Source organism: Oppia nitens, unplaced genomic scaffold (assembly GCF_028296485.1).
Source record: "Oppia nitens isolate AA-2021 unplaced genomic scaffold, nextdenovo-longstitch-racon4-pilon3 scaffold41_pilon_pilon_pilon, whole genome shotgun sequence".
Lineage (NCBI taxonomy): Eukaryota > Metazoa > Arthropoda > Arachnida > Sarcoptiformes > Oppiidae > Oppia > Oppia nitens.
The window spans coordinates 356,130-368,886 of record NW_026533223.1 but is presented as its reverse complement, the minus strand read 5'-3'; the positions used below and the strand labels follow the sequence as shown (position 1 = coordinate 368,886).

Sequence of the window (12,757 nt, the reverse complement as noted above, 5' to 3'; positions counted from 1 at the left end):
CTATCTATTCCTAGAAAGAGAGAAAGAGAGAGAGAGAGAGAGAGAGAGAGAGAGAGAGAGAGAGAGAGAGAGAGAGAGAGAGAGATTCATATTTAATTAATTTATATATATATATATATATATATATATAAAATATAAATCTATCTTCAAAATGACTATTTTTCTATCTATTTAATAATAAATAAATGTTAAAAATCTCTATATATATAATAGTAAAGCAAATTGTAAATGACATCCTATATACACGTGTTGTATATATATACTGTATAAAAAATTTATAAATATATATATTAAGTACCTTGTTTACCACTATGTCATGTAAAATAATATTTTTATTTTTTATTATTTTAAAATAAATATATATACTTAACATTAAAAATTTATATATTTAAAAAAAACTTATATATATATATATTATATACTGTATTTTATTTGATAGGATAAGTTACGTGCAATATAGTGATGTTAAAAGGATTTTTTTTTAATTTTATTTTTAAACAGATAAAAAAAATTAATGATAAAATAAATATAGAGAGAGAGAAAAAAAATATTAATATTAAAAGTAAATAAAAATTTTTTGTTGTTATAAAATTTCATTAAAAAATTTTAAAACAACAACAAATATGTTACATAAATAATTTCCAGGAAATTTTCTCTACTATATATATATACTGTATATATATTAAATCAAAAACATTGATTATTAGATAATTTAATTTTAGCTGGTGGAAAACTTTCCTAGAAACTTTCCCTAATGAAAATTATTTTAGTTTTTACATACATTATTAATTTCCATGAAATTTTCCAAAATATAAATGATATATATATATATAAGTATAATATTATAAAAAACAATTTTTAAACAATCATTAATCAAATTAAATGATTTTATTTAATATTATAAAACAAAACAAAACAAAAAAATATCAAATAGTTTTTAAAACTATCTATTTTTTTCTCAGAAAAAATACAGATAAATAAATAGTTTTCAAAAATTGTACTATTATTTAGAAAATAAAAACTTTTTTTTATACAAATAAAAGTAATTTATTTAGCACTTACTTAAAATTAAGTTTTATTTTTAATTTTTTTGTTGTAATTTTTCATTGAATTTATTTTTCAATTTTTTTTGTGCGCTCGTAATATGACTTATTGATTGTTATAATAATAATAATAATAATAAATTAGATATAAATTATTTATTACATATATCTCTATACAGTATTAATAATATAAAAATAAAACTTTTAAAGCTTTTATATAGTTTGGCTTAATTTTTGTTTAATAGGATTATTAGCTAACATATTATCTTGTATTTAAGTCCTATGATTTAATAATATTATCTAAAAATATAATAAAAATAATCACTACATTATTATTATAAATTTTATATTTCTATAAAAATATTTATCTCCTCAAAAAAATACAAATAAAATATCATAAAAAGTATATTTTTTTGCAAAAAAATGTATTATTTATAAAGTTATTATTTAGTAACCAGAATATTCTATATATATATGTTTTATAAAGATATTTAAATATGTTTTTAAAATATTTATTTTAAAATATGTATTAGTATAATAAATATAATATATCTGCTGGATTATTTTTTGTTTGTTAAACTAATAAATTTTATGAGTTTGATAATAATAATATGTTTTTTAATAATATATTTAATAGTTTGCATGTATAAAATTTATAAGTTATATTTAAATATATATATATAAGATTTATGATTATATTAACTAACTTTGTTAACACACAATCATTATTGTCGAGAGAGAGACACACAAAAGGGTGGGACACGATATATCACACACACACACACACACATACATACAAACTCACACATACACATACAACACACACACATAGAAAATAAAATAAATTACCGATAATGTACAGTAAATTTAATATATCATATAAATTTAATATACATTAATATTACATTATTATTAAGTACTTTAAAAAAAAAAAATTATTAATATTTGAAAATGATATAAATTTGTTTTTTTAATGAGTTTTTACTGTAAATCATTTTTTTAAAAAAAATTATTAGAATTTTATGATAATAATAGTCACTAATTAGTTATTATTGTAAAACAATATTTGTTAATATATAGTAACATATAATTTTGATTGTTAATTATATTTAATAATAAAAATAAATACTAAAAATAATAACCAATATATAGTCTCTATTGTTCTTCACTGACAATCGATTTGGTTCTTTCGGACTCAAAGCCAACGGTTCCCGGTTTTGAATGTAGCCGTCGATTGCCTTCTTTGCGTTTAATAGCGCCGACAATATCGCGCTTTTCTTTCGACGCGTGCATCACATGTTTGGGTACGTGTCGGTGACGGGCTATACGCCTGACTTCCGGATGATTGCCAAACTTGTCCATCAGTTTCTGATTATAATCGGCAGCCGATTGTTCCCTAAATGACTTCAGACCTAACTTTTCCGATGCATACGCTTTCCACAAACGTATATCCATTTCGTCGGAAGCCGATACCAGATATTTGTTGTCCGCTGACCACAAAACGGCTGTCAATCGTTGCATACGTTTGGTGTGATAAACATCACGCGAACGGCCCATTTCCGTACCGAATATCCGAACAGTTTTATCGTACGAACCGCTAACAAATTCGCGTCCAGTCGGCGAATAGTCGACATCGATAACGGCCGCCACATGATCTTTGTGTACCTGTTGGGCGGCTTTCAGATTACGCAAATCAAATGTATATAAATCGCTGTCCTCGTTGGCCGCGGTAAACACGAAAGCTTCCATCGGATTCCAGGCCAGACTGTTTGTACGCATTTTCATTATGACTTTGCGTAGCGGTTCCGATCGCCGAGTGTCGTAGATTTGTATACTTCGGTCGCTGGCCGCACCCGCACACAAATCCGTTTCGATTGGATTGAATTTGACACAACTGACACTATCCGAACCCCATTTGTATGTCCGCAACGGTTGGGTTCGGGTTTCTTCCCACAGATCAACCGATTCGCCGCACGTAATCAATAGGGGTTTAGTTCGATGGCAATCCATTCCGTGGACAACCGTCTGGGATATCAGTGTATTCATTGGCGACGACGACGAGTTTACCGATCTAGTAGTGTTCATCACGTCATCATAGGATTCCCTGAATGGCCACTGTTTGATAGTTTGGTCGCCAACCGAAAAAAAGTACCGCCCGTGCAATGGTACACAAATCTGTCGGACAATTGAGTTGTGGCCGTCGATAATGTCAAGACATTTTCGGTCGGCTAAATTCCACAGTTTTAGTTCGCCATTAGCCGCACCCGATAGCAATACGGATAGCCGTGTCGGATGTTTGGCCAAACATTGGACAATATCCGAGTGGCCGTCCAGCGAACATAGAAACGGTTTGGCAAACATACGGTCCATTTTGACGGCATTTACCGCACGTTTGTATTCGCGATTGGTTTCAAACGGATGCAAATGCGGACTATAGTTGCGTTCAACTAAATTCGGTGATAAATTAATTAATTGGCCAATTGGTGGACACTATATATCGGGAATACCGATACTAACCTTTATGAATGTCATGTTTGGTTTGTCGGACAAAATCGTCGTGACTTCGGCTCAAGACTTTGACTTTCATGGCTTATTATATGTATGAGTGGCCAGCGATAGTGGCGGTTATTATCGGTAGACACGACGGCGGGCGGCGGCGATAAAGTGGTCACTGTTTTTAACAAACTAACCGTACGTCCGATGAATCACATGGTATACGACAACAACAGTATTAAACACTAAACACGTGTCCAAACAAAACGTTGTTTATGTTTAACATTCAAGTAGTCAATACAGTAAAGTAAAGTTAAAAGTCAACCAATCAAATGATTACTTTATATTTTTTTAATATTTATTAAAGTTTTTTTTTAAAAAAAAAATTTAGACTAAATTTATATTATTATTAATATTTAATTATTTGTTAAAACAAATTAGCTATTAATTAATGTATATATAAAACTATTAACTTTTCAACTATTTTTTTTAAATATATAAAATTTTTTAAAATTAATAAAATTTACAAACTGTAAAAATTTATAGACTATTTTAGAATCTAAAATTTAGATAATTAAAAAAAATAATTTTTTGTAAAAAAATTATTAATCAGTCTATTGGCATATAGTTTATAGATATTTATAATATTTTAAATAAATTATTTTTTTTTGAAAAAATTACATTACAATTAATTAATAACAATTTACTAGTAATTTCATATTATTGAAATAATTTTAATTTGACGCCCACCCCCACCCCACCCTAAATAAATAAAAACCTAAAATACATTAAAAAAATTTTAGTATATCTTTATAATAATTTAAATATTTAAATAAATAGATATTAAATATATAACTATAAAAGTACTGTATATTTATCGAGATAACTATAAATTGTATAAATAGTTTTTATTGCTAAATAAATTAGAAATTATTATTATTTTTTATCTACAAATTTAATCTAGGTTTATATTTATAATATTATCAATAGTACAAATAGTAAATTATTTACATAGTAATATTTATATATTTTTAATTTTTTGTATTTTAAACATATACTGTATATATTTTATTTTCAAAAATATCAATAATAAAGTAATTAAAATAATAAAATAATTAATTTTTATTTTAATTTTTTGTTTTATTTGTTTGTATAAAAAAATACATAATTATTATTAATAATAAATTATATAAACAACAATATAAAAAAATTCAATGAATTTTATTATTTATTATTTATTTATGTATTAATGATATGTAGTGTTTGTATACAGTAATCAATTACATAATAAATATTTTTTTAAAATTCCTATAATGTTGAGGTAATAAACCTAAAAATTTATTATTACGTTTTGTAATAATAATAATTATTATTATTATTATTTTAAAAATTTGTATTTAATTGACAATTCAATATAAACAGATTTTGATATGGACCTTGATGATTATTATTATTATTATTATTATTATTATAATTATTATTACAAAATAATTGGCAATTTTCTAGTTTTTATTGTTTAATATTATTGTTTAATAATATTATATTGTATTATAATTATATATATATATAATTGATTGATTGATTGACAACTAATAATTTAGTTATTTTTTTACGCAAAAAAAATTTAATAAATGAAACTAACTTTTAAATATATATATAGACTGACCAAATGGTAAAATTAGTTTTTTTTAAAAACTTATTTTATTTACACACAAAAAATCAACTAATATTATAATAATTTATGTTTAAATATTTTTTTAAAAAAAGTAAATGTTATTTAAATATAGATTTATATAAATATTTTTAGCTAGCTAAAATTCAAAATCTATGATTATATGTTTTTATTTAGTTTTAATCAATTATCAATTACTTATAGGTATGGAAATAGTTAAATGTAAAATAAATTATTAATAATAATAATAATTAAATAAACATTTATACTGTATATATTGGTAACTCTACTTGATAATTGATTATAATAAATTGAAATAAATTACTAACAAACAAATAATAATAAAATAAAAATTTAAATACAGGTGCACTTAATTATAATAGTTTAATGCTAATTAATAACAAATTGTTGTAAAGTGTGTGTGTGTGTATGTATGTGCGTGTGTGTGTGTGTGTGTATGTGTGTGTATGTGTGTGTATGTGTGTGTATGTGTGTGTATGTGTGTGTATGTGTGTGTATGTGTGTGTATGTGTGTGTATGTGTGTGTGTGTGTGTGTGTATGTGTGTGTGTGTATGTGTGTGTATGTGTGTGTATGTGTGTGTATGTGTGTGTATGTGTTTGTATGTGTGTATGTGTGTGTGTGTGTGTGTATGTGTGTATATGTGTATATGTATGTCTATGTGTGTGTGTGTGTGTGTATGTATGTATGTGTGTGTGTGTCTATGTGTGTGTGTATGTATGTATGTGTGTGTGTCTATGTGTGTGTGTGTGTGTGTGTGTGTGTGTGTGTATGTGTATGTATGTATGTGTGTGTGTGTCTATGTGTGTGTGTATGTATGTATGTGTGTGTGTCTATGTGTGTGTGTGTGTGTGTGTGTGTGTGTGTGTGTGTGTGTCTATATGTATATATGTGTGTATATGTATGTATGTCTATGTGTACAGTATGTGTGAATCATTGTATAATTAATAATATTAATTTACTACAGTATATACTATATACAGTATATTACACATATGTATTACACCATAAACAGCGTATATGTTGTTTGTAGTGGTTTTTTGTTGTATACGTCTCTCTCTCTCTCTCTCTCTCTCTCTCTCTCTCTCTCTCATATGGGGACAGTTGTGTTGACTGTGTGTATGTTTGTCTGTCTATCTCTCTCTCACTGTATGTGTGTTATAATAAATACACTGTATATTTGACTTAATAAGCAGTGAGTACTGTACTAAACAGTATACAGTATACTAGTGTTTATCCCTTACTGTATAAGTGTTGTTGTGTTGTGTTTTGTGATTACAATATAAACACCAAATACTATACAATAAATATATATATGAATCACATATCATATCAATATTGAAATCATAACTAAAATTAAATTAAATATTATTAATAATTATATGTTTTTTTTGTGATTATTGTTTCAAAACAAATAGTTTATTAAACTTTTTTTTTATAGACCAAAGAAAACCCATTAGTAGTCTATCTATAGTGTTGTCGTCCAATGGACTGACTTTTGTATTGACCATCAGTTCCCACACAACTGGTTGTTGTTATCCCTCCACAGGAAGTCATTAATATCAAAGACAAGACTTTTTTTATATATATATAATTTAAATAATAATAAGACTATTATATATATAGACATCACTTCAAAGACTGTCTCTTGAGATGAGCTCTAGTTTTGTCTCTTTTTTTTTGAAGTCATTTGTTTAAAACCCATCTCTTCATTGGCTATTGTCTTCATATATTTTAATCAATGATATCGTCGTCGTCTCAATCATATCGTCTTCATTGTCGTCGTCGATGGCAATGATGATGACAATGGCAGTGACCACTAGTACTGCTTCATCATCATCAGCAGCATCGATGTCCTCAACTACTTCCTCATCGGCTAATACAAGACTACATACCAACGCAGCCGCAGCTGCCGCCGCTGCCAACGATATGATAATGACATCGTTTAATATAACCGATTTGACTGCCGAAGAACAGCACTTGCTGTCGGAAATTAGGCGCCGAAAAGCCGAACTAATGGCCGAAATTCAACAGCTAAAAGACGAGATAACCAATGTTACCCACGAGATGTCCAAACTGGAGGTCAACAACGATGACGAATCGAAAGTGAATACAAAAGAAAAGCAACGATCGATCGGTAAAAAGCGATTCAATATGGATCCGAAAAAAGGTATCGAATATCTGGTGGCCAACCAATTGGTCGCACAGACACCCGAAGCTGTCGCCCATTTCCTGTTTCTCGGCGAAGGACTCAATAAGACGGCAATCGGTGTCTATTTGGGCGAAAAGATTGATTTCAATCTAAAAGTTTTGGACTCATTCGTCGAATTACACGACTTTACCAATCTGATCCTTGTCCAGGCTCTCCGTCAGTTTTTATGGTCATTTCGGCTGCCAGGAGAAGCCCAAAAAATTGACCGAATGATGGAAAAGTTTGCCCAACGATATTGTCAGCAAAATCCGGGCGTCTTCAGCAATACGGATACCTGTTATGTACTGAGTTTTTCGATCATTATGTTGAATACGGCTCTGCATAACCCGTCGGTAAAAGACAGGCCAACAGTCGATAAATTTGTTACAATGAATCGTGGGATCAACAATGGCGGCGATTTACCAAAAGAATTGCTACAATCGTTGTACGATAGTATCAAACAGGAACCGTTCAAAATACCCGAAGACGATGGCAACGATCTGATGCATACGTTTTTCAATCCCGACCGGGAGGGCTGGCTATGGAAACAAGGAGGCAGATATAAGAGTTGGAAACGTCGATGGTTTATACTCAACGACAAGTGTCTGTACTATTTTGAATACACTACCGATAAGGAACCCCGCGGTATCATTCCCCTGGAAAATGTCCAGATTAGAGAGTGTCCGGAACGTACATCCAAACCGCATTGTTTTGAATTGTTTTCCGCGGGCGGACCGTCGGAATTTATCAAAGCCTGCAAAACCGATGCCGACGGCAAAGTAATCGAAGGCCGACACACTGTCTATCGGATGTCCGCCGCTACGGCCGAAGAAAAAGACGAATGGCTTAAAGGTATCAAAACAAGTATAAGTCATAATCCGTTTTACGATATGTTGGCCGCCAGGAAACGTAAGGCTCAACATTACTGATGGATGGATGGATATGATGGATGAGAGGAGGAATGGGAGACATACATACATATTGATACACACACTTACCGTACACCACCCCACCCCACCCCACCCCCCAAAACACACCCTACCCTCCTCCTTCACTAAGTCACCGAATTTTCAGTATCTATATTATTATTATTATTATTACCGGTATATTAAATAACGTAAATATTAATAATAATAATTTGTTTGTTTGTTTGTTGCAAAACATTTTTTTTAATATAACTTTTTTAATTAATTAATTAATTAATTTACTGTATTATTATTATTTATGATTAACAAAATTAGCACAAATTATGTTTTAATATTACTGTGTGTGTGTGTGTGTGTGTGTATCTATAGTACACTGTATACTACTGTAGTTTAGTGTACTTAATATTTTTGATATTTAAAAAAATGACCGTAATTTCCACTTTAAATTTAAATACAATATTTATCCACACAATTACCAAACTAAATGAGATATAAAATATTGTATTTATATTATATATAAATATATATATAATTCACTAATCATTTTGACGATAGATATTATATTATATGATATTAACAAAACACTAGTTTGTTTGTCACACTAGTTCTGGTCATTTTTATTTGAAAAAAATAATAATTATAATTAATTTATATATTTAAAATAAAACCAAATCACAAATATATATATATACAGTATATGATTATTAAATTGTATAGAAAAAAACCACAAAATATATTATTATAATTATATAACTTAACTGATGTGTGCCTTCAAATTAATTAATTAATTAATCAATCAATCATTAAATAAAAAATTTAATTAAATAAAATTTTTTATTAATATTATTATAATTAATAAATCAATTTTAATTCCGATTATATTTTTTGAAAAAATTAAATCTAATAATACAGTGAAATTTGGTTTCTTTGTTTTTTATTATTATTTAAATACTAATTTAATAATAATAATAATAAATACCTAAATGGATTGATTGATACCTCTATTAGTAGGATCTAATAGCCGGTGCAACCGTATTACATTCCCGATCCAATGTTTCATCTATAACCGGCCGATACCATAGCTTAACCTTACCGGTCGACTGGTCGACAACTGCCAGTGTATGTTTACGCCAGTGTTCGGCGATCGGTCGTTTCTGTTGGCCGTCCAATGGTTTTGAATAATCATATTCATCGACCCGGTCCTTGAAATCTTCACGGGCGTGTGCGCCACGGCTTTCCTTGCGCTGTTCGGCACCGTTGATGACCATCAGTGCGTTGAGCATCAGGTTCTGCAGTTCAAGTGTCTCAACCAAATCGCTATTCCAGATCAATCCTCTGTCATTAATCTTGGAAATCAAAAACAAAACAAAAAAAAACATAAAAATTTCAAATTATGTAATCATTGAGGAAAGTTATGTCAGTTTTTTATTTGAGAGGGGATTTTACACAACCATTATATACATCATATCATATAATAGTGTAATAATTATATGTTTGAAACCACCAACAAAAAAAAATCCCAAACAAAATAATATTTTTCTAATAATAATAATAATGACTTTTTTTTACCTTAATATCGGACAGTTGTGCGTAACAGTCGTCTATCTTAACGCAACCTTCCTTCAGACTATCGCCTGTCCTGAAGACAGCCGCGTGCGACTGCATATCCTTTTGCATCTTCAGCCGTAGTTCAGCCGTCGATATCGATCCATTCGAATTGCGGACTTTATCCAGATTGGCCACCGATTGCTCGCCCGACGATTCTTTCAGTTCCCGAATCGATTCGCCCGGTTTGTTGGTTTCGGCAATAGTGTGGGCACAGGCCCGGCCAAACACGACCAAATCGAGCAACGAGTTGGCACCCAATCGATTGGCTCCGTGAACGGAAGCACAGGCCGACTCACCGGCAGCGTAGAGACCAGGAATCACGACATCGCCTCTGCCTTCAACGTGTGTCAGCACTTGACCCTTGAAATTAGTGGGAACACCGCCCATATTGTAGTGGACAGTCGGCAATACTGGTATCGGTTCTCGGGTAACATCAACCCCGGCAAATATCATTGCCGTTTCGGAAATACCCGGCAATCTCAGTGCCAATTGTTCGGCTGGCAAGTGATGCAACTGTAGATATACATGATCTTTGTGTGGTCCACAGCCGCGACCCTCCCGAATCTCGATGGTCATCGATCGGGAAACTACATCACGCGAGGCCAGATCTTTGGCTACGGGAGCGTATCGTTCCATAAAACGTTCGCCTTCGCTGTTGACCAGAAAGCCGCCCTCACCGCGACAACCCTCGGTAATGAGACAACCGGCACCGTAGATACCGGTCGGATGAAACTGGACAAACTCCAAGTCCTGGCAGGGAATACCGGCCCGGCATACCATAGCCGTACCGTCGCCGGTAACCGTATGGGCTGACGTACACGAAAAATAGGCCCGACCTAAGCCGCCAGTGGCCAACACTGTATTCTTGGCCCTGAATCGATGCAACGAACCGTCTTCGAGATTCAATGCAATAACACCCACACATTCGCCACTATTTTCATCCATCAGGAGATCCAATGCGAAGTATTCGACAAAATAGTTACAATCGTAGCGCAGAGACTGACCATAGAGAGTGTGTAGCAGCGAATGGCCGGTACGGTCGGCTACGCAACAACATCGATGAGCTTGGCCACCTTTACCGAAATTATACGATTGGCCACCGAATGCACGCTGATAGATTTTGCCGTCGTTGGTCCTCGAAAACGGCATACCATAGTTTTCCAGTTCGACCACTGCTTTCGGTGCCTCCCGGGTCATATAGTGTATGGCATCCTGGTCGCCCAGCCAATCCGATCCTTTGACCGTATCGTACATATGCCAGCGCCAGTCGTCCGATTCCATATTGCCCAATGCGGCGTTGATACCGCCCTGGGCGGCCACCGTATGCGATCGGGTCGGAAACAGTTTGGTTATGACAGCCGTTTTGAAACCTTCTTCGACGAGACCGAATGCAGCCCTGAGTCCGGCACCGCCGGCACCGACAACCACCGCATCGAATGTATGGTCAACAACGGGATAGTCACGTGATATCTAAAGTTTCGGGTAATTAAATTAAATTATAATTAATTAGGGTAAACATTGGTGATGGCCATCATTTTTATTTACCCGATTACCAGTCGACTTTCGCTGGCTGTCCGTTTGTTTGCCGGCGGCGGCGGCGGCAGTAATCGGCGATACGTGTAGGCATCGGTGGCCGGTATTGTTGGCCAGTGATGACCTTAGCCGACGGGTCAGCAATCGTTTTGTATAATAATTGATTGCTTTTGTTAACGACATTTGATTTTTAATTTTTTTTTTTTAATAATTATTTAATTATTTTATTTTTTGTATTATTATTATAGTGTTTAATACACTTATGTATGTATAAGATATATATGATATATAAATACAATATATATATATTAGTTATAAACCAATTGATTGATTGATAGGTTATTATCTATTACTTAACAACTTGTTATATATATAATGATAATACTGTTTGTGTAATAAATGATAATTGATTTTTCAATAAATATATATATATATATATAAAAAAAGTGTTAAATAAATGTTTTATTTATTTATTTAATATTTTTTTTTCATATATATCACACACTATTATTAATACTTAATAAAAACAAACAAAATTTAATATAAATTTAATATACTGTAGTAGTAATACTATAGTTTAATAATAAAATAAAAATAATAATATTTAATTAATGCAATTATAATAATTATAATAATACTGTAATAAATAGTTTTATTTTATTTAATATATTTTTTATATGTATAATGAATTCACGGTTACTATTGTAATGTTAACAGTGTTTTAACAGTGTGTTTGGTATACATTAATACATAGATATTCTGTAAATGTTTTCAAAAATATCTATAAAAATTTTTTTTTTTTATAGTAAAAGCATTGAATGTTTTTATCAAAATAGTAGACTAAGAAAACCGGGTTTAGTATTTGGATTCGGTTTTTATAATTTATTTGATTAATTAATATATCGATATTAATATTGTTTTTTTATTATCAAAATAAATTGATATAAATTTAATTTTGTTTATTATAATTTTTTAATAATTAATTATTTTTTAATAAATTTTATTGTTTTTTTTTTAATAAATATTGTTTGGTTTGGGTTTTAAAAGTGTTACAGTTATTTGGTTTAACAGCTCTAATGAACCGTACAAACACAGTGTTTAATAGTAACACGAAAAAAACATTGACTCCATGTTTATTAAGCTTAAAGCTATTTATAGGCGGAGCTTATATATATACAGTGTATATTATACATACAATAGCTTTTACATGGTATATAAATTATCAATGATATATAAAGTAATATAATCTATGAGTTATAATAGTGCAGTAC

At 30.6% G+C, this 12,757-nt stretch overlaps 3 protein-coding genes across 3 annotated transcripts; 1 reads left to right on the top strand and 2 right to left on the bottom strand.

The window, feature by feature from the left end:
* Positions 1-2,187: 2,187 nt before the first annotated feature.
* Positions 2,188-3,814, bottom strand: LOC128959149 (DDB1- and CUL4-associated factor 13-like). The gene is made up of 2 exons (XM_054305093.1): positions 3,561-3,814; positions 2,188-3,490 (listed from the first exon to the last, which is right to left on the bottom strand). Exons 1-2 carry the CDS (start codon positions 3,628-3,630, stop codon positions 2,199-2,201), a joined length of 1,362 nt encoding a protein of 453 aa, XP_054161068.1. The 5' UTR covers positions 3,631-3,814; the 3' UTR covers positions 2,188-2,198.
* Positions 3,815-6,614: 2,800 nt separating this feature from the next.
* LOC128959093 (cytohesin-1-like) lies at positions 6,615-8,380 on the top strand. Its single transcript, XM_054305035.1, has one exon. The coding sequence runs from the start codon at positions 7,017-7,019 to the stop codon at positions 8,346-8,348; it is 1,332 nt and encodes a 443-aa protein (XP_054161010.1). The 5' UTR covers positions 6,615-7,016; the 3' UTR covers positions 8,349-8,380.
* Positions 8,381-9,300: 920 nt separating this feature from the next.
* Positions 9,301-11,691, bottom strand: LOC128959140 (succinate dehydrogenase [ubiquinone] flavoprotein subunit, mitochondrial-like). The gene is made up of 3 exons (XM_054305085.1): positions 11,499-11,691; positions 9,915-11,423; positions 9,301-9,691 (listed from the first exon to the last, which is right to left on the bottom strand). The coding sequence occupies exons 1-3, from the start codon at positions 11,667-11,669 to the stop codon at positions 9,350-9,352; spliced, it is 2,022 nt and encodes a 673-aa protein (XP_054161060.1). The 5' UTR covers positions 11,670-11,691; the 3' UTR covers positions 9,301-9,349.
* Between the last annotated feature and the right edge of the window lie 1,066 nt (positions 11,692-12,757).

What these genes read in the sequence shown, in the direction of transcription:
- LOC128959149 (XM_054305093.1), bottom strand. Translation starts at nt 3,630, where the DNA reads ATGAAAGTCAAAGTCTTGAGCCGAAGTCACGACGATTTTGTCCGACAA. An exon ending in CAAACATGACATTCATAAAG is followed by an intron (nt 3,491 to 3,560) that starts GTTAGTATCGGT and finishes CACCGAATTTAG; the next exon opens with TTGAACGCAACTATAGTCCG.
- LOC128959093 (XM_054305035.1), top strand. Translation starts at nt 7,017, where the DNA reads ATGGCAATGATGATGACAATGGCAGTGACCACTAGTACTGCTTCATCA.
- LOC128959140 (XM_054305085.1), bottom strand. Translation starts at nt 11,669, where the DNA reads ATGTCGTTAACAAAAGCAATCAATTATTATACAAAACGATTGCTGACC. An exon ending in GAAAGTCGACTGGTAATCGG is followed by an intron (nt 11,424 to 11,498) that starts GTAAATAAAAAT and finishes CCGAAACTTTAG; the next exon opens with ATATCACGTGACTATCCCGT. An exon ending in CACAACTGTCCGATATTAAG is followed by an intron (nt 9,692 to 9,914) that starts GTAAAAAAAAGT and finishes TTGATTTCCAAG; the next exon opens with ATTAATGACAGAGGATTGAT.